Source organism: Chrysochloris asiatica, unplaced genomic scaffold, assembly GCF_000296735.1.
Source record: "Chrysochloris asiatica unplaced genomic scaffold, ChrAsi1.0 scaffold00380, whole genome shotgun sequence".
In the NCBI taxonomy this organism is placed as follows: Eukaryota; Metazoa; Chordata; class Mammalia; order Afrosoricida; family Chrysochloridae; genus Chrysochloris; species Chrysochloris asiatica.
This window is the reverse complement of record NW_006408898.1, coordinates 1,379,098-1,401,495: the sequence shown is the minus strand read 5'-3', so window position 1 is coordinate 1,401,495 and position 22,398 is coordinate 1,379,098. Positions and strand designations below refer to the sequence as shown.

At 41.4% G+C, this 22,398-nt stretch overlaps 1 protein-coding gene across 1 annotated transcript in view; it reads left to right on the top strand.

Moving 5' to 3' along the window:
• TMEM87B (transmembrane protein 87B) overlaps positions 1 to 22,398 on the top strand; it is a 73,988-nt gene that overhangs the window by 39,007 nt on the left and 12,583 nt on the right. The window contains exons 8-12 of the mRNA XM_006876449.1: positions 539 to 600; positions 838 to 1,021; positions 6,374 to 6,473; positions 13,859 to 13,952; positions 15,414 to 15,485. Of these exons, the coding sequence (XP_006876511.1) occupies positions 539 to 600; positions 838 to 1,021; positions 6,374 to 6,473; positions 13,859 to 13,952; positions 15,414 to 15,485 (512 nt within the window). The remainder of the gene's footprint in view (positions 1 to 538; positions 601 to 837; positions 1,022 to 6,373; positions 6,474 to 13,858; positions 13,953 to 15,413; positions 15,486 to 22,398) is intronic.

The window sequence follows — 22,398 nt, the reverse complement described above, 5'->3', positions numbered from 1 at the left end:
CAAGTTTGGCAGTTCAAACCCAGCAGCTGCTCTCGTAACCCTGTACAGGGTTGCTAGGGGTTGAAATCAGCGCAGTGGCACACAGCAGTAACTGGAGCAGTTGCTGAACCCTGCACGTCCTGCCTGCACTTGGCACTCAGTTCATCATTGCTCCTAACCTCTGTGCGTGAGCTCTGTAATGTATCCCAAGGTACACCGAGGAAGACAAAGTCCTCAGGAAGGCCTGTGAACCCAAAGGGGTCAGTCTAAGGTCTAGGTTGGTAGTCAATACTGCTTTGCTTTTAGTGTGAGATCAGATTTGGCCCAGGATTTTACAACAGCACATACACCAGTGAAGGTATCTTGGTAAATGATATAATCAATTAATTTGTAATTATTCAATACCTTGTGTGTCTTAGGTAAAAACTCTGCATTTATGGCTTTGGCTTTATATTGCCGTCTCTTACATGTGAGCTTACATGTAGCTTACATGTAAAAACCTAAGACCGATTGTTATTCACCTTTTCCTTTCTTCCGCACCCTACCTTCCCTTCCCTAGTTTCTCTTTCTATGATGGGGCCTCATGGATATATCTCTGCATCAGACTGGCCGCTGATGATTGTGAGTATTTTTCACTGTTTTTTTCTTTTGTTAAGATGAAATTTGTATCCTAATTAGAAAATTCTTAAATTTTAAGATCTTGGTAGTGATAATCCCTTAATAAAGAATGCTTTGATAAATATACCTTCTATCCCTGGTTCCATGGGTAAAATGAAGACACAGATGATTGACTATAGAAACAGCAGCTTTTAGATGCTCAAGAGCCTTCACTGATCAAAATTGCTTCTCTTCCCACAGTTCTACATGGTGATGTGTATTATTTATATTTTATATGGTGTACTCTGGCTGATGTGGTCAGCCTGTTACTGGAAAGATATATTAAGGATCCAGTTCTGGATTGCAGCTGTTATTTTCCTGGGAATGCTTGAAAAAGCAGTATTTTATTCTGAATACCAAAACATCAACAGCACTGGACTGTCAAGTAAGTTGTGACTGTCTTGGTAAGTACAGTATGAGCCAAGAGGTATAGCAGAAGGGATTTGAGTATAGCCATATTAAATGAGAGTCCTTCAAAACATTCGTGGAAAAATGGAATTGAAAGACCATGGAATTTTTCCACAAACCTTTTGAAACCCAGTTGTAGATGAAGAAGAGGGAAGCCAAGAAGAGAATGTCAGACAAGGAATCTGATCTGGACTAACATGAAGGCATCTCTTCATTTTCTACCTTCCGTTTTGCTAACTTTCCCTCACCATCTTCCTGGGGAAAGAAAATTCCTATTCACCAAGGTTCAGCTATCTAGTGTGTGGATTCACACAATAGAGTTCTGGGCTGGAGAATGTCAGGTACTGCCAAACCTATTACATCTCTCTGCCCCCCAGCTCCCCCATCTATTTTTTTCTTATTTCCTCTGCTAAAAAAGAAAAGAAATTTTGTCTCGGGATATAATCCACGGCACAAGGATGCTGGTGTACACAGCACTGTGTTCTTGTGTCTTCCTAAGCCTTTCTTTGGGGACCAGTGGAGGCCTCATCCCAGTTTGCACACAGTAAAATGTGTGATGTAGGGAACACCCTCAGATGTATACCCCAAGCTTCTAGAAAGTGGCTTTCAAAAAGCCAGAAAAACAAAGGTCCAATTCCATTGCTGAACCGTTTAGAAGGTGAAATAGCCCCAAGCAGTTGAATGCTCTGGAGAAGGTGCTTCTGAGTGATGAGTTCCAAATGACCTTGGTACCCATTTTCAAATCACATGGCTCTGTCCAGCTGTAAGCAGGTTAAGCATGGGCTTACTTATACTGATTTACTGATCTGTAAGAAATAGTTTCACATTTTTTTCACCACACCAAAGACTCTGCTTCTAGGTATGGTTCTGGTATGTGTCTCTCTTCCACCCCTTAGCACCTGCCTACAGAATCAAAGCCTCTTATAATCTCTGACAGACACAGAGTACCCATGTGGTGAAAAGCATGTGAAATTGTTCATTAAAGATTAGTTGTTAAGTACCTGGAGTTGGTTTAGTGTTATAGCAACCTTGTGTAGGGTTACTGAAGCTGTAAATCTTTGCGGGAGCAGAAAGCCTCATCATTCTCCTGAGGAGCACAAGTAAGCCCTTGCTTACACCTTGCATCTTGGGCAGCCCTTCCTGGTCATGTCTGCTACTTGCTGTAAGTGTCGTGTTGTTAGGTGCCATCAAATCGGTCTGAGTCACAGTGACCCTGTGCACTAACAGCAGAAGGAAATACTGCCTGGTCGTGCACCATGCTCACAAGCATTTTGTTTGAGCCCCTTGTTACTGTCGCTGTGTGCTTCCAACTTGAGGGTCTTGTCTTCTGGCACTGTATCTGACAGTGTTTTGCTATTCTTAAGGTTTTCAGTGGCTAACCATTCAGAAGTGGCCCACCTCTCTGTCATTCTAGTCTGTCTTGATCTGGAAGCTTTGTTGAAACCTGTCTACCATGGGTGACCCTCCTGGTATTTTTTAAAATACTGGTGGCATAGCTTCCAGCATCACAGCGACATGCAAGTCACCACAGTACAGCAGACTGACGGAGGAGTGGTGACTGTAAAGCACAGCAGGAAAGGAAAACGTAGGTTGGAATACAGATGAAACAAGATTGGCATAATTTTTTTTTGTAACCTGTAATTGCTAGCTTATACAGTGTGAACTTTTAAAAAATATTTTATATTGTGGTTCAGGTGGAAGTTTACAAAGCAAATTAGTTTCTCATTTAGTAATTTATACACAGATTGCTCCAGGACATTGGTTGCAGTCCCCACAATATGTCTGTATGCCCCCTTTTCTACTCGGATTCCTCCTTTACATTTGCACAATTTTCTGCCCCTACCTGCTTTAACTTTGCTTTTGCTCACATACAGCCCTTTGGTTCTCATATAACTGCTTTGAGGAGCATATTCCTTCCAGGTATTGCTGTTACAGTGCTGTTAAGTGTCGTCTCGATTTGGTTCTGACTCATAGAGAGCCTGCATAGGGTTTCCTAGGAGTGACTAGTGAGCTTGAACCACTGACTTTGTGTTCCAAATCAATCTGCGGTCCAGTGCATTAACCCACAGCACCACCCCAGGTCTCGGTGTCATTTTATAGGTCAGCCTCTTATGTGGCTAGAAGGTGAGACCTAGGACCATCCTCTTGGGGGTTCCACTAGTCTCTATGAAACCAGTAATTCTGGCCTTTTTTTATGAATATGGATTTTGTTCTACCTTTCTCTTCCCCTCTATCTGGGACCTTCTGTTGTGATCCCAGTCAGAGGATTAGTGGTGGTAGTTGGACAGCATCTAATTCTTCTGGTCTCAGGGTAGTGGAGGCTGTGGTCCATGGGGTCCATTAGTCCTTTGGCTAATTTTTTCCTTGAGTCTTTGGTTTTCTTTACTCTTATTTGCTTCAGAGAGAGACCAGTTATTGTAATTTAGATGGCCACATGCAAGCATATAAGACCCCCAGTCACTACTCACCGAAGTAGGATGCAGGACGTTGTCTTTATGGACTGTTATGCCAAATGATCTAGATGTCCTCTGAGACATCGGGTCTCTAGCCTGTAAGTCCAGTATTACCTTCGTTCCCGGAGGTGTTTGATTATGGGTATGAGGTCTTCATGCCTGTGCACTCCATTACATATGTGGACATATTTGCAGCGTGTTCAGACAGATGGTATATAGGAATATTCACTGCCAACCCTACCTGTGCACACAGGAAGATGGACGTAAGGTTGATAATTATTGAAGCTGCATGACAGGTACACAGGAGCTCATCATGCGTTTTCTCGTATGTTGGGAATATCTGAAATCTTCCCAACTATAAAAGGGCATATATAAGAGAATAATAAAGAAAAGCCAAACAGCCAAGGATGCATGTGAGAGGTATAACAAGTTTTCGTAGGTTTTCAGTGCTGTAAAACAGATAAGGAAGGAAGGAAGGATAGGTCTGCTGCTTATGACGAAGGATGACTGCAGTCATGAATGGTGGCGAAGGTAGTTCAGCTCCTATCCTGTTAGTTGTGTGAGTTTTGGGGAGGCAAAGCAACAGCTTGGGCACCATGAATGGAGGAGAACCATCCTCAGGGAATTCAAGGTCTGTCTCTGAGATGGCGCCAAACGGGCATGCAGCAGACACCCTGGACCACGGTCAGTGTCTTTGAATAGCCCTGTTGAATGAGAGGCATGTCAGAAGACTGGACCTGTTGTTTCTGATTTTACCACGTGGGAATTCTATAACACAGGTTGTCTTGTTCTTGGAAGGATAGAATTTAGAAAAATCATCGAAGGCATGGGCATCAGTGATTATTAGGACCCAATATGGATAAAATGAGAATAAGTCAGCTAAAGGCTGGTAGAACTCCTGAGGCTAGGATTCTTAGTCACCCTTCCAGTCTGCAAATGAACTTTAACGCCGGTGACTCAGTTTTCAGCAAAACAGTACACAGTTCTATAAGAGGAACAGTAACACTAGTGAGGTATGTGCTCTTTAGAAAAATCAGCCATTTAGCATCAAGTTATTTTACCCAAGGATAAAGTTCAGAAAAGTTCAGAAATCAGGAAGAATGGAAACAGAAAGCACAGGGATAAGTGCTGCTGCCCTGTGAGGCTTCCAGTCTGTGCCGTGAAACAAACCGGTCTGTTCTGTAAACCTTCACTCAATTCACAATAAAGAAACTTTATAAAGAAAACCGAAGGTCATATTAAATTAGCTTCTTTGGGAGCTACACTCAACCAAAAATGAAACAAAAATCTTCACATCTGGACCAGTAAGCACAGTCCTGACAAAGAAAAGTTTGAAGTTATCAAAGATTTCATTTTGCTTGAATCTACAGGCAACACCCATGAAAGCAGCAGTCAAGAAATCAATGATGTATCACATTGGGAAAATCTGTGAAAGACCTTGCAAGTGCTAAAAAACAAAGATGTTAATTTGAGAACTAAAGTTCATCATCTTACCCAACAAGCCATGGTGTTTTCATTTATCTCATATGCATGTGAAAACCAGACAATGAATAAGGAAGACTGAAGAAGAATGGATGTATTTGAGTTATGGCGTTGGTGAAGAATACTGAATGTGTCATTTGACTGCCAGAAGAATAAACATTTGTCTTGGAAGAAGTACAACCAGAGTGCTCTTTAGAAGCAAGGATGGTGAGACTTCATTTCAAACACTTAGGTCCTGTTATCAGGAGGGACCAATCGCTGGAGAAGGACAGCATGGTTGGTAAAGTAGAAGGTCAGTGAAAAAGAGGAAGACTTAGATGAATTGACACACTTGTTGCGACAGCGGACTTGAACAGGCACAGGTGTGAGGATGGCACAGGCCTGGGCAGTGTGTAGTTCAGTTGTAAATTGGGTCGCTGAAAGCTATTCAGCACCCAACCACAAGATTGGCAGTTGAGAAAATGTAGTAAACTTAGTGTATCTGGACTTCTAAGCACTTGACTTGGTTTCTTGTGGATAGGTGGAGAAATATGAGCCGAAAACTGGTTGTACTATCATATATGAGTGTCTATGTAGATAATCACTTGTTAGTCTTGTCAGTGAGGCCCTTAGGTGGTGCAAAGATTCCACGTCCTTGGAACAGATGTGCTCAGTAACACATGGGATCGTGGTTTTGACTTTGTCAGTCTCGAGCTGTTGCTGTCCAGTGTGATAGCCACAAACCAGGGCTGGCTATTTAAATGTAAATTAAGCAAACTGTAAGTTAAGTAAAATTAAAAATTCAGTCACACTGCCGTATTTCAAGCACTCAGTAGCCACATGTGACTAGTGGTTACTGTGGTTATTGGACAGCACATATCCGGAACATTTTGTCACGGAGAGTGCTGCTGGGCAGTGTTGGTCTGGAGCAGTGGTTCTTATCCCTGACTGCACATTAGCATCACATGACGAACTCGTAAAACTCTCCAGTGGCTGTGGATTGTGATTGGAATAGACCTAGAACTTGTGAGAACTTCCCAGGTGATTCTAATATATGCCTAGGATTGAGCGCCATTGGACTGGAAGGAGCTTTTAAATGGTGTCTTTCACAGATGTTAGACTTTGTTGATTTTTCAAATTCTTGTTGATTCATCTACTTTTATTGTATACACATGTGTATGTAGACGGCAGTCTTGGTTACATAGTAGGTTATGCGTTAGGCTGCTAACTGCAAGGTCAGCAGTTGGAATCCACCAGCCAGTCCACAGGAGAAGGTTTTCTGTTCCCATAAAGATTTACAGCCTTGGAAACCTTATATAGGGCCGCTGTAAGTCAGACAATGGCAGTGGCTTGGGGTATATATAGAGACCTCCAGATGTACATAGAGTGAATGATTTTCTCTTTTCCCTCCTCAGCTCAAAGCTTATTAATATTTGCAGAGTTGATTTCTGCGGTTAAGAGGACATTGGCTCGTCTCCTTGTCATCATTGTGAGCCTAGGTTATGGCATTGTGAAGTAAGTATACGTGAATTGAAAAGGCACTGACTGAGTCTTCGGTCTTGTGATTCGATCCATCTACATTATGATCCTTATTGAATCAAACTTTTCAATTGTTGTTGTTGTTAAGTGTTTCCAAATCAGTTTCAACTTCTAGCAACCCTGTATAGTGTTTCTGAGGCTTTAGTGGGAGCAGAAAGCCTTATCTTTCTCCCTAACTTCGCAATAGCATAGAACCAGTTCTATAGGTAATATAAATCTATGTTGCTGTTGTTGTTAAGTGCAGTCGAGTTGGTTCTGACCCATAGCCACTCTGTATAGGGTTTCCAAGGAGCAGTTGATGAGCTTGAACCACAAATCTTGTGATTCAAAGCTACTTTGCAGTCCAGTGTATTAGTCCACAGTGCCTCATAGAACCTGTTTTTAAAACATTTCTGGGTACAGGTTATTTTATAATATCCTGAAATAAAGATCCTGAGTTTGAATTCCATTAACTTTTTATAGCTAGCTCAATTAATATACAACAGTAAGGATAATGGAAAGTCTAAAATGATACTTTTTTTTTTTAAGTTTTTATTGTGAACTGATTGAAAGTTTTCAGGGCAGATCACCAGTTTTACATTCAACAAATCATATACCTTGTTTCATTACAATGATTATAATCCCCTCCATATACCATCAGTTAACAGTATTTCTCTCTATTCATTTTAGCTCTTTTTTTTTTTTTTTCTTTCTTTCTTTAACAGTCAGGCATATATAATAATTTAAACAGCCAAAGGGCACATTTTGCAATACTGCCTCCTGACCTCCAGCTCTCAGTCCCTCTCTTTCCATGTGTCTAGAGTCCTCAGCTGCTCCTTCTCTCCATGTCCTTATCTCTGCCTCCATCTCTGGTATAGCTGCTTCTCTGGACAGGGTCCTGCATTCCGCTTGTGCTCTTCTCCCTTGATGGTCCCAGGGTCCTCTGTTTCTGGACTATAAGATTAACTACTCCCCTGTTTTTGTTACGAAACTTCTACCTTTATAGTTGTGACAGTTGCAATTAGTGATGATAACAGTTACTCGCTATTGAATCATAAGAATCTTATTCCCATCTCTTTTCACTGGAACCATCTAGACAAGATGAAACCTATTCAGTGGAGACTGTATCTTCCCCCACACACTCTTAAACTAAACTCCCTCTTGAAAGCTTGTAAGCCAGTCACTTCATGCCTTTATCCACCCCTCATTTTAGGTAGTCAGTGTTTACGTTGCCCATCACTATCTACTCTGTATACAGAGGGAATAGAATTGATACTTGATGTGAAGTCTCCTTCCCTCTCAGTTGGTATTTTGAGCTACTGCATCCAAGAGTATAGGTCAAGTTCATCAAATTGTATCAATTTACACTTGTTTCCTTTATCAAAATTGTTTTTTGTGTTTTCAGTCTTCCTCTAGTTGAGTTCTGATTATCAAGCCAACGAGGCTAAGTCAAAATCTTCAAGTTTGGGTGTTCTTGTGCCTCATCTCTCACTTCATATCAGCTGGATGCTTCATTCTCAGCTCTAGCCCTCCGTGGCTATATCCTTGTTCCTGGGCTCAGATGCCCATCCCCAAGTCTCACCACACTTTGGACCAACCAGGCCTTCCTCTTCTCTCTCTCATTTCCACGTCAACAGGAGTCTATGGATTGTGGTTGAACTCAGCCCGTTTCTTCATTGCTGCCTTCTAAAATGACTCTTGAAATCAAAATGATTTTTTCTTTCCTAGACAGTTCAGTTACGCTTTTACGCTTGTATAGGAGAGTTGTAAGAGGGAGTAGGATTAAACAGATAGAAAAATATGATGACCTGGTTAACCCCTAAGGATCCTATATTCCTGTTGGCCTTGTAAGTAAAACTAGTCTGAAGGTGGGAGGACTCATCTCTTTATTCTCATTGCTTTTTGTTCTTCCTTCTTCACTACAACTTTCTGATTCCAAAAGCTCAAGCTATTAAATAGGATCACTTGCTTCACAGTCTCTCTCTCAGCCCTTCACCTGTCAGAATGCCTAAAGGTTTCAGTGTCTGTATGGATGGTCCTCGGAGTCACATGATCTCACTTCCTCATGTGTGCTAATCTTGCCCTTCCTGTGAATTTAGCTACTGATTTCCAAGGTCATTTTGCAGACCTTGTGATTATGTATAACTGTACCCTCTCCATAATCTTAATTTTAAGCAATCCATTTTTCAACTGTCACTTCCTGTGTCTACCATTGACTTTCTCTAACTCTTCAACTCTATCCTTTGACTTCTGGTCTTGGATCCTAATACCTTTCACTGACCTTCTCCCTCTCATGTCATCACATTCTCCCTTCGATTTAGATTCCGTGGTCCAGCAGGGTACTGGCGACCTTGCGTACACACCAAGCCACCTGTCTTTCTCTTTATCATCCTCCCTTGACAAAAGCCCAGCCTTAATAAATCCAGCTTTCCATCTGCTTCAGGCCCAGGCTTGTGTGGTGGAATTTGCCTGAGGACATCAGTTGTGCTTCCCAGCCTCACTTTAAATTCATGACCGTTACACTTTGAGGAACAGTCCTTACAGCTGCTGGCAGGTCTCAGTTTATTTTCTTTACTTTTCTATTCTGCACGATACCACTTCATCCCTTTTCTCTCCTCAAACATCCAGCACCTACCCTCATCACTCTCAGCTGACCCGGGTTCTTCACTGTGTAGATAGAAGCCATCTGAAGAGAATTTTGATGCATTTAGCCATTAAATCTACCTCCCCACATTTGGACCATCTGGAGTGCTTTCCTGCCCTTGTCCTTTTGTTCTAAATCCCGTTAACTATCATCTGACAAAGAAACTGCTCTAGTGGTCAGTAAATTTACTTGGACAATATCATTAATATCTTATGCAAGCAAAATTTTGCTAAAGAAAATTCAAAAACAACTGCATCCATACATTGACAGAGAATTTCCAGAGGTTTAAGCCAGATTCAGAAGAGGACATGAAACGGGATATCATTGTTGATGTCAGCTGGGTCATGGCTGAAAGCAGAGAATACAAGAAAGATGTTTACATGTGCTTTATTGACTATGCAAAGACTTTTGATTGTGTGGATCATGACAAGCTATGGACAACAATTGTGAAATATGAGCATTCCGGAACACTCAACTGTGCTCATGAAGAACGTGTACACAGACCAAGAGGCAGTTGTTCGAACAGAACATGGGAACACTGACTGGTTTAAAATTTGGGAAAGATGTGTGCCTGGGTTGTATTCTTTCACCATATGTATATCAACCTGTATGCTGAGCAAATAACCTGAGAAACTGAATTCTAAGAAGAAAAATGTGGCATCAGGATTGGAGGAAGACTCATTAACAACCTGCAATAGCAGATGATACAGGCTTGCTTGCTGAAAGTGAAGAGGACTTAAAATACTTACTGATGAAGATCAAAGACCACAGCCTTTAGTATGTGTTGCATCTCAATGTTAAGAAAATAAAAATACCACTGGACCAATAAACAACTTCCATATAAATGAAGTTATCAAAGACTTCATTTTACTCAGATCAACCATCAACACTCATGGAAGGAGCGGTCAGGAAATCAAACAATGTATTGCATTAGGCAAATCTGCTGCACAAGACTAAAGTGTTGAAGAGCAAAAATTTCATCTTGAAGACTAAGGTGCACCTGACCCAAGGCATGGTATTTTCAGTAACCTCATATGCATGTGAAAATTGGACAGTGAATAAGGAAGATCGTAGAAGAATGGATATATTTGAGTTATGGTATTGGAGGAGAATATTGAAAGTGCCATAGGCTACCAAAAAAACAAACAGATCTGTGTTGGAAGAAGTACAGCCAGAGTGCTCCTTGGAAGCCAAGATGGCCAGACTTCGTCTATCATGCTTTGGACATATTGTCAGGAGAGACCAATCCCTAGAGAAGGATGTCATGTTTGGTAAAGTGGAGGATCGGAGAAAACAAGGAAGACCCCCAAAGTGATGGATTGGTATAGTGGCAGCATCAATGGGATCAGGCATAACAACGATTTTGAGGTTGGCCCAGGACCAGGCAGTGTTTCATTCTCTTGTGCATAGGGTCACTATGAGTCGGTACCGACTCGATGGCACTTAGCAGCATCATCTGTTTTCTTATCTAATGGTCATTTCCATCAGCATACTGTTATTTTTACCATCTTCAAAAGCATATGTCTGCTTTTGTCTTTTCATCCTTTGCTTTGGTCTCCATTTTTGGCACCTCTTTTCAGCAGAACTTTCAAATAATTCCTCTGTACTCAGCTTCTCCCAACCTTTCGAGCTCACCTAAAGAGGTTTTGCCCCATTGCTCCACTGAGATTGGTCTTGTCAAAGTCACGGGGACCACTCCTTACCTAGTCAAATAGTGCCTCCCAGCCCTCATCCAGGTGCACTGGCGGGGCTTGGTTTCCAGGTGGCCGCTTTCTTTATTCCTGTCACCTCATTGGCTGCTGCTGCTTTTCAGTCTCCTCTACTGACCCTCTTCCTCTTCCTGGCTTCCAGCATTGGAGTGCTCCAGCCTCTGGCTCAGGCCTCGGACTTGTGCTCTGGGGACCTGCACTCTCGGAGTTCTCTTACCCACTTCAATAACTCTGACTTAACAATATATCCAGAAGGAACCCTACCCAGGTTCAAGGCACCACCTTCTCCTTCCTGCACTACTCCAGGAGATTCCTCACTGCTCTCCCTGCTTCTGCCTGTGTCTCCTGACAGTCTTTTCTCCTCACAGTGGAGGACAAGTTGATCCTTAAATCATAACTCACATCTGCTGCTCAGTTCACTCAATGAAACCCAGATTCTCTTCTGTGGCATTTAAGATGTTGTTGCTGTTGTTGAGTGCCAGTGCCATTGAGTCAGTTCCAATCCATAGTGCCCCTGTATGGGCCTCCTAGGAAAAACTGGTGAGTTTGAACTGCCAACTTTTTGGTTCAAACCAACTTTGCAGTCCAGCACGTTAACCCACAGTGCCACACCCGGGCTTCATTTAAGATATGGTACCCAACTATCTCTTGGAATTCCTACACTTCTCCCCTTTGATGACTGCTCCATCCTACTAGCTTTCCTGTGGTTGTTGTCCTTAAACACAACTAGTACACCCCCACAAAGTCATGCAGGCCTCTGCTTATAACCTTCTCCCAGGTCCCAAGAAGGGTTTGTGCCCTCACATCTTTGAGATATCTGCATCACTGTACCTCCCAGAGGGGGTCTTCTTCATGATCTCTCACCTAAAGATCATTCCCCTCATCTTGGAGGTGCATACCAGTATTCGTTGTCTCTTGCTTCCCCACCCTGGAATGGGGCTTCCGTAAAGTGAGAGCTATGCTTGTATTGTGCCCTGAGGCCCCAGAACAGTGCCTCACACACAGTAGCACTCAGTAAATGTACAGTGAATGTACGTATGCAAATTCCTGTGCTCAGGATTGGTGTAGTTAAGTTTTAATTAGGAACGCACACACCCCACATTTGGCCTTTGTTTGTGGGGATTCCTTCTCAGATACTTTTTTGGCCTCAATTAATACACAGAACACAAAGACTTATTGAATCGGATGGTGCCTCCGTGTTCGGGTTATGAACTCTTCCTGTGGCATTAGTTGCTATAAAAGGAATAGGGGGTTGTGCTTGATGTGTAAGGGCATGAATCCCTTCACTTGTCAGCTTCTTGTTCTCAATTCTTGCAAAGTAAGAGCAGTAGTAGTTTGGCTATTTGCATGTTCTAGTTCACTAGTTACAATGAATTATTATCTGAATAACCAACTTAAATAATCATAGGTCTAAGCTACATATGTTACTTTTTATTTAAATTTTGTTTTTTGTCACGTAAATATTTCTGCAGACCAGTTTCTATTTTAATTACTCTGAAAGGAGCATTTCTGGGAATCTTTATATGTGCAATAAATTATGATTTCTAACTGTCGTGAGATACCTGTTCTATTTTCAAATTATTAATTTTAACAGTCACCATCTTTGTATTTTCTCAGTTCTTATTTTAAAAGAAAAAAAAAAGTTCAGTTCTGTTTTGGGTATTGAGAGGCAGGGATCAGAAGGGAGGTAATGGAATGAACTCTCCTAATGGCCTGCTTTCTTTGCCCTCATGATAAGCTCAATGAATGATCTCTTACCAAAAAAGATTCCAGAACTACATTTAACTCATACTGGTAAAACGAAGTTAAATCTCTACCAGCAACTATTAAAACTTCATTACCACCAAGTCCATTCCGACTCACAGAGACCCTACAGGACGTAGTAGAACTTCCTCAGAGGGTTTCCAAGACTAACAACCCTTATGGAAGCTGACTGCCACGTCTTACTCCCATGGAGCAACTGCTGGATTCGAACTGCCAAATTTTCAGTTGTCAGCCAAGCACTCAACTTCTGCGCTCCATCTAGTGACTGTTGTTAAGTGCAGTCTAGTCAGTTCTGACTCTTAGTAACCCTGTTTAAGATTTCCAAGGAATGGCTGGTGGATTTGAACTGCCAACCTTGTGGTTAGCAGTCCTTTGCTAGTCCTACACCACACTCGGGCTCCCAGTGACTATTAGATGATGATACTTACCTTTCTAGCTTTCATCAATCCACTCTTCCAGTCCATGGAAGTAGTACCCGGGGTATGTTCATTAGAGCCGCTGGGTGATGCAAACACCTCATTGCTCAGTTGATAATCAAAAGTCTGGAGGTAGAATTCCAGTCAGAGGCTCCTCAGAAGAAAGACCTGGTGATTTACTGCTGAAAAAGCAGCTATTCAAAACCCTATGGAACAGTTTTACTGTCAGGCACACATCAGGTTAAGGAGCTCTGGTAGTGTTATTACGGGTTAGGCTGCTAACCTCAAGGTCAGCAGTTCGAAACTACCAGCTCTTCCGCAGGAGAAAGATGAAGCTTTCTGCTCCCATAAAGATTTACAGCCTGGAAAGCCTGTACAGGATCTCTATGAGTTGGAACCGACTCCACGGCACATCACCACCACACATAGGGTTGCTGTAAGTCAGAATGGACTCAACAACAACTTCTGCATTCCTTATATGACAGACATTTCAGCTGCCCAGTCCTCCGACACTTCAAGAAAATCCCCACCACTTCAGGTGTTTTTGCTTTCTTCCCAGGGAATATGTGGTTTTCCGAAAGCCTCTTAAGGGAGGAGTAGGCGAATTTATTTGATTAGATAGGGACTTCCCTGGAAATGGGTGCCAGTTACTGTATTCAGATTGTTGTTAAGTGCTGTCGAGTTGGTTTAAACTCATAGCTATCCTGTCTAGGGTGTCCAAAGAGCAGCTTGTGGGTTTGAATTGCTGACCTTGCAGTTAGCAGTCCATTGCTTATCCTATCAGAACTTCATTCAGATACACTGTCCTTGTTATTCATGCTTGTTTTGTGTCTTTGTTTCCTCTTCCAGGCCTCGTTTGGGAACAGTCATGCACCGAGTGATTGGCCTGGGGGTTCTGTACTTTATCTTTGCAGCTCTTGAAGGCATGATGAGAGTCATTGGGGTAAAGATGACATAACTCCTCTACCTCCCTCTTTAGTTGGTGCTGTGAAGTCTGGTTGTGCTTTATATATCCTAAGATGAAGTTTTAAAGATTGGAAACTTATGCAGAAGGCCCAATTTGAACTTGTTCCCATGGAATAGTTCCATTTAAAAAATACTTCCTTAAGAGAAAAAGCTAGGTAGAACATTCTTAAAATGATAACGTTATGAAGAGAGCATGTGATGCCATCCCAGGAATTAGCTCCCTCCCTGAAATGTTCTGGGATGTCATTCTTTTGAAAGAGTGTTTTATCTGTCATTATATAGTCTGTGCATGTTTATGTGTTCGGCAACCTTTGATTTAAGAATGTGTAAAGGGAACAGGTAGCTAATTATGCCTTTCAAGCATATAAACATTACATTTCATCTCTCTTTAAGTTTCACTTGTTTAAGGTTTGTCTGTCTCTTTTAAATTCATTAATTTGAGAATTAAGCATCTATCACTGTGGGAAAAACAAGAAAAGAAAATTTTCTTAGAGAAAAATGAGTGACAATATAGGCAGCAATTCCCTATTTTGTAGTGAAGGTCAGACTATTTTATGTTACGATTTCTAGCTTTCTGGGTTTCTTAATAAATGGTGAAATGATGAAGAAACTTACTATATTTTAATTACAGAACCTTACAAGTATTACCAAAAGTGTCCTTTGCAGTACATAGAGAAATAGACCACTGCACAGAGATTGGTTCATCTGTATATTGCCACTTAAGTTTATGTCACATATTTTGATGTGTTCTTGAAAGCAGGACATTTGTTCATTGATGTTCAAAAAAAACTTCCTGTTGTCTTGGATTCATTTGCATTTGGTGTTAGAGACACCTGTTCCTTTAATCTTTGAATGTATTTACTTTCACCTTTACATAATAATGAATTCTTAGTGTGTGTGTACATATACACATACACACACACATATATATAAAATTCACAGAAAATTAAGCTCTGCTAGAAAGGAAATAGGAAAAATAAATAAAACTCTCCGTCCACACTTGATTAGTCACAGAGTAGATGTCGAATGTGTGGTTAGTTTGTATGCGGTTCCCTGATTGTCCTTGTTTGTCTTTTTCCCTTCACATGCACTAGGGAAGAGCAGGAGTCCGTTTGATGACCTGTTAGTAGCCCTGGCTCTCTGTTTCATGGGGAGTGGGAAGAGACTAAAAAGACTGGCCCAAGGCAGGCTGGAATGGGTTGCTTTTTACTGACAATTTCATTATACAATTTTACATTACTACCATCAGATAAGTTGATGCCAAAATTAACATCTGTTGCTGCCAAAGCAACTTAATTCTTAGAAAACAGAAATCTTTTATATAAATACTTTTGTAAATGATGAGATAAGCTAAATTGTTTTTCATTATCAGATAATAAATGTTATAGCACAATGATTCCATTCCATTTTTGTTTTCTTGTTTTTCTGTTTCTTTCAGGGCTCTACCCACTTAGCTGTTGTTTTGGGTGATATTATTTTAGCAGTCATTGACTCCATTTTTATATGGTTCATATCCTTTGCTATATCTTTCTAAAAAGTTTGTTGTATCATTGAAAGCAGGTTTTTAATGCTTTTAATTTATAATAATAGTACAAAGAGATGTAGTTCCGTCATTGTTACCTCAAGATAGGAATTTAGTCGAAGGAGAAAAAGTAGCAACTCATAAACTCAGACAATGAGTATTTTCATTTTTTTCTATTTAACTGAGTAAAGATCTAAGTGTTTGTTGTGTGTCCTGTACTGAGGCAGCATGGGTAAAAATAATGTCATCACTTCAGGAGCTCATGGTCTGATAGGGGATACAAATGCATTACTAGAAGCAATACAGCAATAGTAATTACTGTTTTACAGAGATGCTACTTTAATGGAGGGAAGAGAAAAACAAATTCTAAACCTGAAAAACCAGGAAAGACTTCACAGAGTTGGTGACATTTAAATTGAGACTGGAAGGACAAATAGCAGTTTACTAAGCAAACAATTGGAGAAAGGGTATTCTGGTAAGAAATGAGGGGAGCAAACAGTTGAAAACATGAAAAGGAAGTTGAAAACATCATAGGAAGAAAGGCAGAGTATTCCAGGTAGCTGGCCTGAAAGAGAGCATGTGTGGGAGAATCCTGGGGACTGGTGCCAGAGGAGAAAGACAGAGTAACCTCAGGTCTAGACTTCCTTCTGAAGGCAGGATGTAGAGGACAACTGATGCTGAACCTGTGAGCTACAAAATGAAAGCTGTGGTAGAATGCAGTCATGGCAGAGGGTAACTTGGAGAGGAGAAACCACAGGCAGGAGTCATTTGCAATGGTCCAAAGAAGGAACCAGTCCCTGGAGAAGGGCATCATGTTTGGTAAAGTGGAGGGTCGGGGAAAAAGAGGAAGACCCCCAACGAGATGAATTGGCATAATGGCCGCAGCAATAGGTTCAAATGTAGCAACGATTGTGAGGTTGGCACAGGACCAGGCAGTGTTTTGTTCTGTTGTGCGTAGGGTCTCTATGAGTCAGTACTGACTTGATGGCACCTAACAACAGCAACAACAAAGAAGAGATATTGGGTATCAGAAATAGAGTAGGGGAAATATGAAAGACTCCAAATAACAGATGTGGCTGAGCTGGCTGACAAAAGAAGGAACAGAAGACGCATGTCTCACTCGAGTGGCTGAGGGTAGTGTAGCTGTTCTTAAAGCAGTGAAATGAAGGAGGAGCCATAATGGATGAGGTTTGAGCTGTCCAGGGCATGAGGATGAAGAAGAGACTTGGAAAGTCAAGCCTGATTTTGGGAGACGACTCAGACTGGTAATGGAAACCCTTTTCGTGTGAGCAAAGGCTACATCTGTAGCTGTTGGCCCAAGGAAAATGTATAGGTCATTAAGAAAGAAGAACCAGGAACATGGCTAGGGGGAGGGAAAGTATGTGGAAGGAGAATCTGAGGGGAGAGGCTGGAGAGCCAGACAACTGTTGAGACTTCGGTAAGGAGGGATGGTCATCAGCGGCCGGTTCTATACATCCAGCTGTGGTCACTGCTGGGTCAGAATGGGACAACAAGAAGTGGTGGGGCAAAAGCCACATTATAGCAGGGGACACAGTAAGCAGGAGAAGTTTTAGAAGCACCGGTAACTGGATCTGCACTGACTCAGTGACTCGGGTTGAGTCTGGGCATTTCTTTGTGTTTTCCTCTGTCACCAGCCTTTTGATTGGCAGCCTCATGACTCAGTCAGAGCAGAATTCAGGGTTAAGCAGATCCCGGAACATACTTGTCTCGGTTTCTTCTACATATATGTACTTTTCTTTGAAACTCCTTCCTACTGATTTTGTTTATGCCAAGTACTTTTCTGTTTTCAGTGTATTTGATATTTATGTCTTTTCAGCTTTTATTGTTTTCCTTGTATTTCTTAACACTTTCTCATCTTTATGTCTCACAGGAAGGGCCCATGCACTTGAATTTCTCTGTTTCCCTATATATAAAACCAAAACCCATTGCCATCAAGTTGGTTCCTGCTTATAGTAACCCTGTGTTGTTGTCGTTGTGAAGTGCCATGGAGTCAGTTACGATTCATAGTGACTATATAGGGTTTCCAGCTGCCGGTGAACTTGAACCGCTGGCTTTGTGGTTAAACCAACCTTGCCATCCAGAGCATTAATAAATAGTGCCACACCAGGACAGACTATAAATAAGTGCCCAATAGGGCTTCCAAGGGTATAATCTTTACTGAATTAGTCTTCCATATCTCTCTCCCATGGAGTGACTGATACCAGGGACGGTTTGGTTAGCAGCTGAGCTCTTAACCCCTGCGCCACCAGACTCCTTAGCTTATCTTTTGTATCTCTATTACATATGGTAGCAAATGTAGCTTTCTGAGTCTCTTGTTTGCCTCTGAGTTGTTTCCAACTTATACTAACCATATAGCAGTAGGTCTGATGACACAGTGGGTTACATGCTGGGCTGCTAATGCAAAGGTCCACGGTTCAAACTCGCCAGAAGGATGATGCTCTGTGCTCCCCAAAGGATTCACCTCTACTCTCTACTCTGTTCCTATGTAGGGTTGCTATGAGTTGGAACTGACTTGGTGGCAGTGGGTTTAGTTTTTTGATTATAGGACAGAGTATAACTGTCCCCAGGAGTCCTGGTGTGGCGCTGTGGATTAATGTGCTGAACTGTAAATTTGGTTTGAACCGCAAGGTTGGTAGATCAAGCTCACTGGTTACTCCTCGGAAACCCTATATGGGGTTGCTGTGAATCGTAACCAACTCAACGGCACTTAACAACAACAAAATAACTGTCCTCTAGGAGTCCTGGTGTGGCGCTGTGGTTTAATGGCCAGACTGCAAAGCCGTTTGAACTGCAAGGTCGGTGGTTCAAACTCATCAGCTGCTCCTGGGAAACCCTACACAGGGTTGCTATGGGTCGGAATCAACTCGACGGCACTCAACAACAAAGGTTTCCTAGGCAGTGATCTTGATGGAATCATTGACAGTTCTTTCTCCTGCAGAGCCACTGGTAGATTTGAACCATGGACCTTTCAGCTAGCAAATATTTAAGTGCCTTAACCATTGTGGCCCAGGGCTCCTTTCTGAGTTCCTTAGTTTTGTTTTTTTCCAATCCCAGTCTTGCTTGTCTTTAAATTCCCTAGTTTTGAATTATCAATATAGTACCAATAGAAAAAAGCACCCATCAATATAAAATAATTATTCTTACAATTTAAAGCAGTGGTTATCAACATTTTTTTGGGTCCTTGGATCAGTGATGCCTTTTAAAGAGAGCTATGGAATTTCTCCATGAAACATAAGCACATCTACCCACACAAGGGCTTTTGTACTCACTGCAGCATTACATGCAGACTCGTCCTAAGCTAGATCCCTGGACATCTGAAGTGTCTATGAATGACAGTTAAGAATTAGCACCAGATTGGAAGAGTTGTTTTTAACTGAACTTGCTTGAGAATCATCTACTTCTGTTCAGTTTAGAGCCCAAATATATTGAATCAATTGCAGTTAAATTGGATCTTCTCAGTGATAAAAATAAATACTTGGCTCTAGTGTAGTTTTTCATATTTTCTGTAGTTAAAAAATTGTACATTCTATTTCTAAAACTGTGTGCTATACATTACTCAGTCTGCATGTGAATAGCAGTTCTGAGGTGAGAGTCCTCGTCCCCAGGGATGGCTGGTCCTGCCCTGTGCAGCTCATTACCTGTCTGAAGACTGGCAAAGAAGTATCTGTTTTGTAGTGCACTTGCCATAGGCAAAATTGCAGAGGGGGTGGGCCTAGATGTTGTCCTCCGCATTACTGTCACAGGGTCTTAATGTCACTTGTCTTACTTCTAATATTATTTATGCCTGGAACCTTTAGCAAGTTTAAGAGTCTGTCCTTCAATTAATTAAGCAAGTGGACTTTACTTAAAAGAAAAAGATGTTTCATCTTTTTTGATAACTTACAATCCTGTATTTCAAAGAAATCTTGTTCCTAACCCTCTACAAAGTAGTTCATTGGGAAAGCAGTAATGTAACTTGTCAGAACATTCCAAAGAAAAGAACTGTCAGTCCGTCTGGATTTGAGTGGGGATAATTGATCACCTTTGTGGGCAGCATTGATTTTGGTCCCTTCTAATACCTAGTGAGCCAAATTGAGAAAACAGTCATAAGGAAATCCAGAAATTAAGATGATCTTGGTTCATGTTTTACATGTGAGAGACAGGGAATCTAGTATCTATTTTTGCTTGAACCTGAACTTTCAAAAGTTTGCCTTCAGATTTTGCATGCAGCGTTAAAATTGAAATTTTGCTTTCCCTGTACAAAAAAAATAGTGGGTTTCTGAAGTGATTACAAATTACAAGCAAAAGAAGCGGACTAGATACAAAATCAACTGCTTCTCTTGATTTTGATTAACAATGTAACCGATCCTCTAAGGATCTAATTTCTAAATCATAGAAAAAAATTAGCCTAAAGTTAAAAAAAAAAAAAAAATTCTCACCTAGGCCCGTCCTCTTTTTGCTTGTTTTATTTTTGCTATTTTGCTGCAGGCACAAGATTCTGATCTTGTTCTTCTAGCCAGCCTCCCCCTCTCTCTCCTTGACTCGGGTTTATGCTGGTGGATATCCTTTTCCCGGTGCAGCTGCAGCTTCGCGGTGACTTTCATGTCAGCAGCGTGAGACCTGTTTGCTTTCATTGTTTCTTTGCTGGGAGAAATTACTCAAAACTTACCTCAATTTAATAGTGTCTTGTGAAGGCTTAGGCAGTTTCAAATTTGATTTTGATCCATTTATTCATTGGTTTTTAATAAATCCTTTTGAATGATTAAATGGATCCGTTTTTACCCAGAAAATTGGTTTAAGTCAAGAATTTTCATAAAGTATTGGTCTTAATGTGTTTTGAAATAATGAAAGTATTTGCGTTTTTTAAATTTCTGCCACTGGTTAAAATTGCTGGGTTATTTTACAGTTTATTGGTCATTTAAAAAAATTGCAAAAACAGTCTTAGTTAAGTAATTTTAGTATGATCATGAAGTGCTTGATTAATGAGATTTTTTAGGATTTAAAAAAAGGCACAAGTGCAAACTTTGCCACTTCAGTTCTTTTGCACAACTCTACTATTTTGGGACATTTATCAGAGAAGAAGTGAATTCATGTGAGCCAGTGTTTGCTTCATAAGCAAGGCATGTTGGTGCACTCCAAGAGGAAGGAGGTCTCATTTAAGAACAGTGAGATCTAACTAGACTCCCAGCTACATTGCTCTGGAGGGCATAGAGTTTCTGTTTATTTCTGCATACTGAAGAGTGTTGAACTTTATACCAGCTTTGCATTCTGTAAAACTGTGACGATCACTCCCAGTACAGCACCCCTCTCCCTGCCACACACACACATACTCCTTTTTATGTTCCAGGGAAAGGTTTACTTCAAAGAGCCACCCTTTCCTATATAGCTCAGATGCAACTGACAACAACTCCTTGTTGACTATGACAAGGCCAGAAACCAGCCCTCCAAATTCCCAGTCTTTTACTTCATAAATGATTAGCTTAACTTTGTACCCCTTGATCAATCTGGACCAAATGCTTGGCTAGACCACACCTTGTTTGATCACTCTCCTTCCTCTAGATCCCTGAACATTGATGTGACCTACCTCACCCTCAGCCTATCTCTGCTTAATGCCCTTCCTGTAAACTGGCTGACCTAACAAACAACAGTCTATGATCAACTATCTAGCCACACCATCCACTCTTTCACACTTGGTTCTTTTTAGTCTTGTGTTCTGCCTGACCTTTGCAAGCTTGCCAGAGCTTATGGTTAAAGCATTCTCCCTATGGCAGTAGTCCTGACCAGGGTCCAGTTTTGTTTTGGTATATTTCCTTTTTTTAATTGAGAAAACAGAATTGGTAGTTGATCTCGCTTCATCCTTATGATCCTTCTGGGAGAGTGAGAGGTTAGAATGAATAAACCAAGACAGAAAGCACAAGCCAAATGGCCTGTTACAAGGTGAGCTGTTAGAGGCTCCTCAGAGCCAGCAGTGTGTGCACGGGCCTGTGCTGCAGGAGCCTGGCCGTGACAGAACACATCACAGGTCTGCCTGCCTGCGCTTTCTCCTTGAAGTTTGTGGATTCTGTTCATATGACGGTAAGTTACAAAGCAAAATCTGTAATAAAGTCAGTATTATGGTTGTACAGTGTTGGCTAAGATAATATTTTCTGTAGAATCAGCACTGGACTATAAACCACAGGGTCAACAGTTCAAACCCCACCAGCTGCTCCTTGGAAACCTTATACAGGGTCACTATATGTCGGAACTGACTTGACAGCTCTTACTAACAACACATGTTTTTACTAGTTTCATATTTTCAGAACTATATCTACTAGTACTAACTTTAGAAATATAGTTTGTTGTTAGGTGCCATTGAGTGGTTACCGACTCATAGTGACCCTGTGCACAACAGAACAAAACAACTGCCCGGTCCTGGGCCAACCTCACAGTTGTTGCCATGCTTGAGCCCGTTGATGTTGCCACTTTGCTAATCCATCTCGCTGGGGGTCTTCCTCTTTTTCTCTGACCCTCCATCTTACCAAACATGATATCCTTCTCCAGTGACTGATCCCTCCTGACAATATGTCTGAAGTATGAGACACCAAGTTTGGCTATCCTGGCCTCCAAGGAGCACTCTGGTTGCACTTCTTCCAACATAGGTCTGTTAGTTCTTTTGGCAGCCATGGCACTTTCAGTATTCTCTCCTCCAACACCATAACTCAAAAGCATCAATTCTTCTACGGTTTTCCTTATTCACTGTCCAGTTTTTGCATGCACATGAGGTTATTGAAAATACCATGGCATGGGTTTTAGTCCTCAGGCTGACATCTTTGCTCTTCAACACTTTAAAAAGGTCTTGTGCAGCAGATTTGCCTAATGTAATACGTCATTTGATTTCTTGACTGCTGCTTCCATGAGTGTT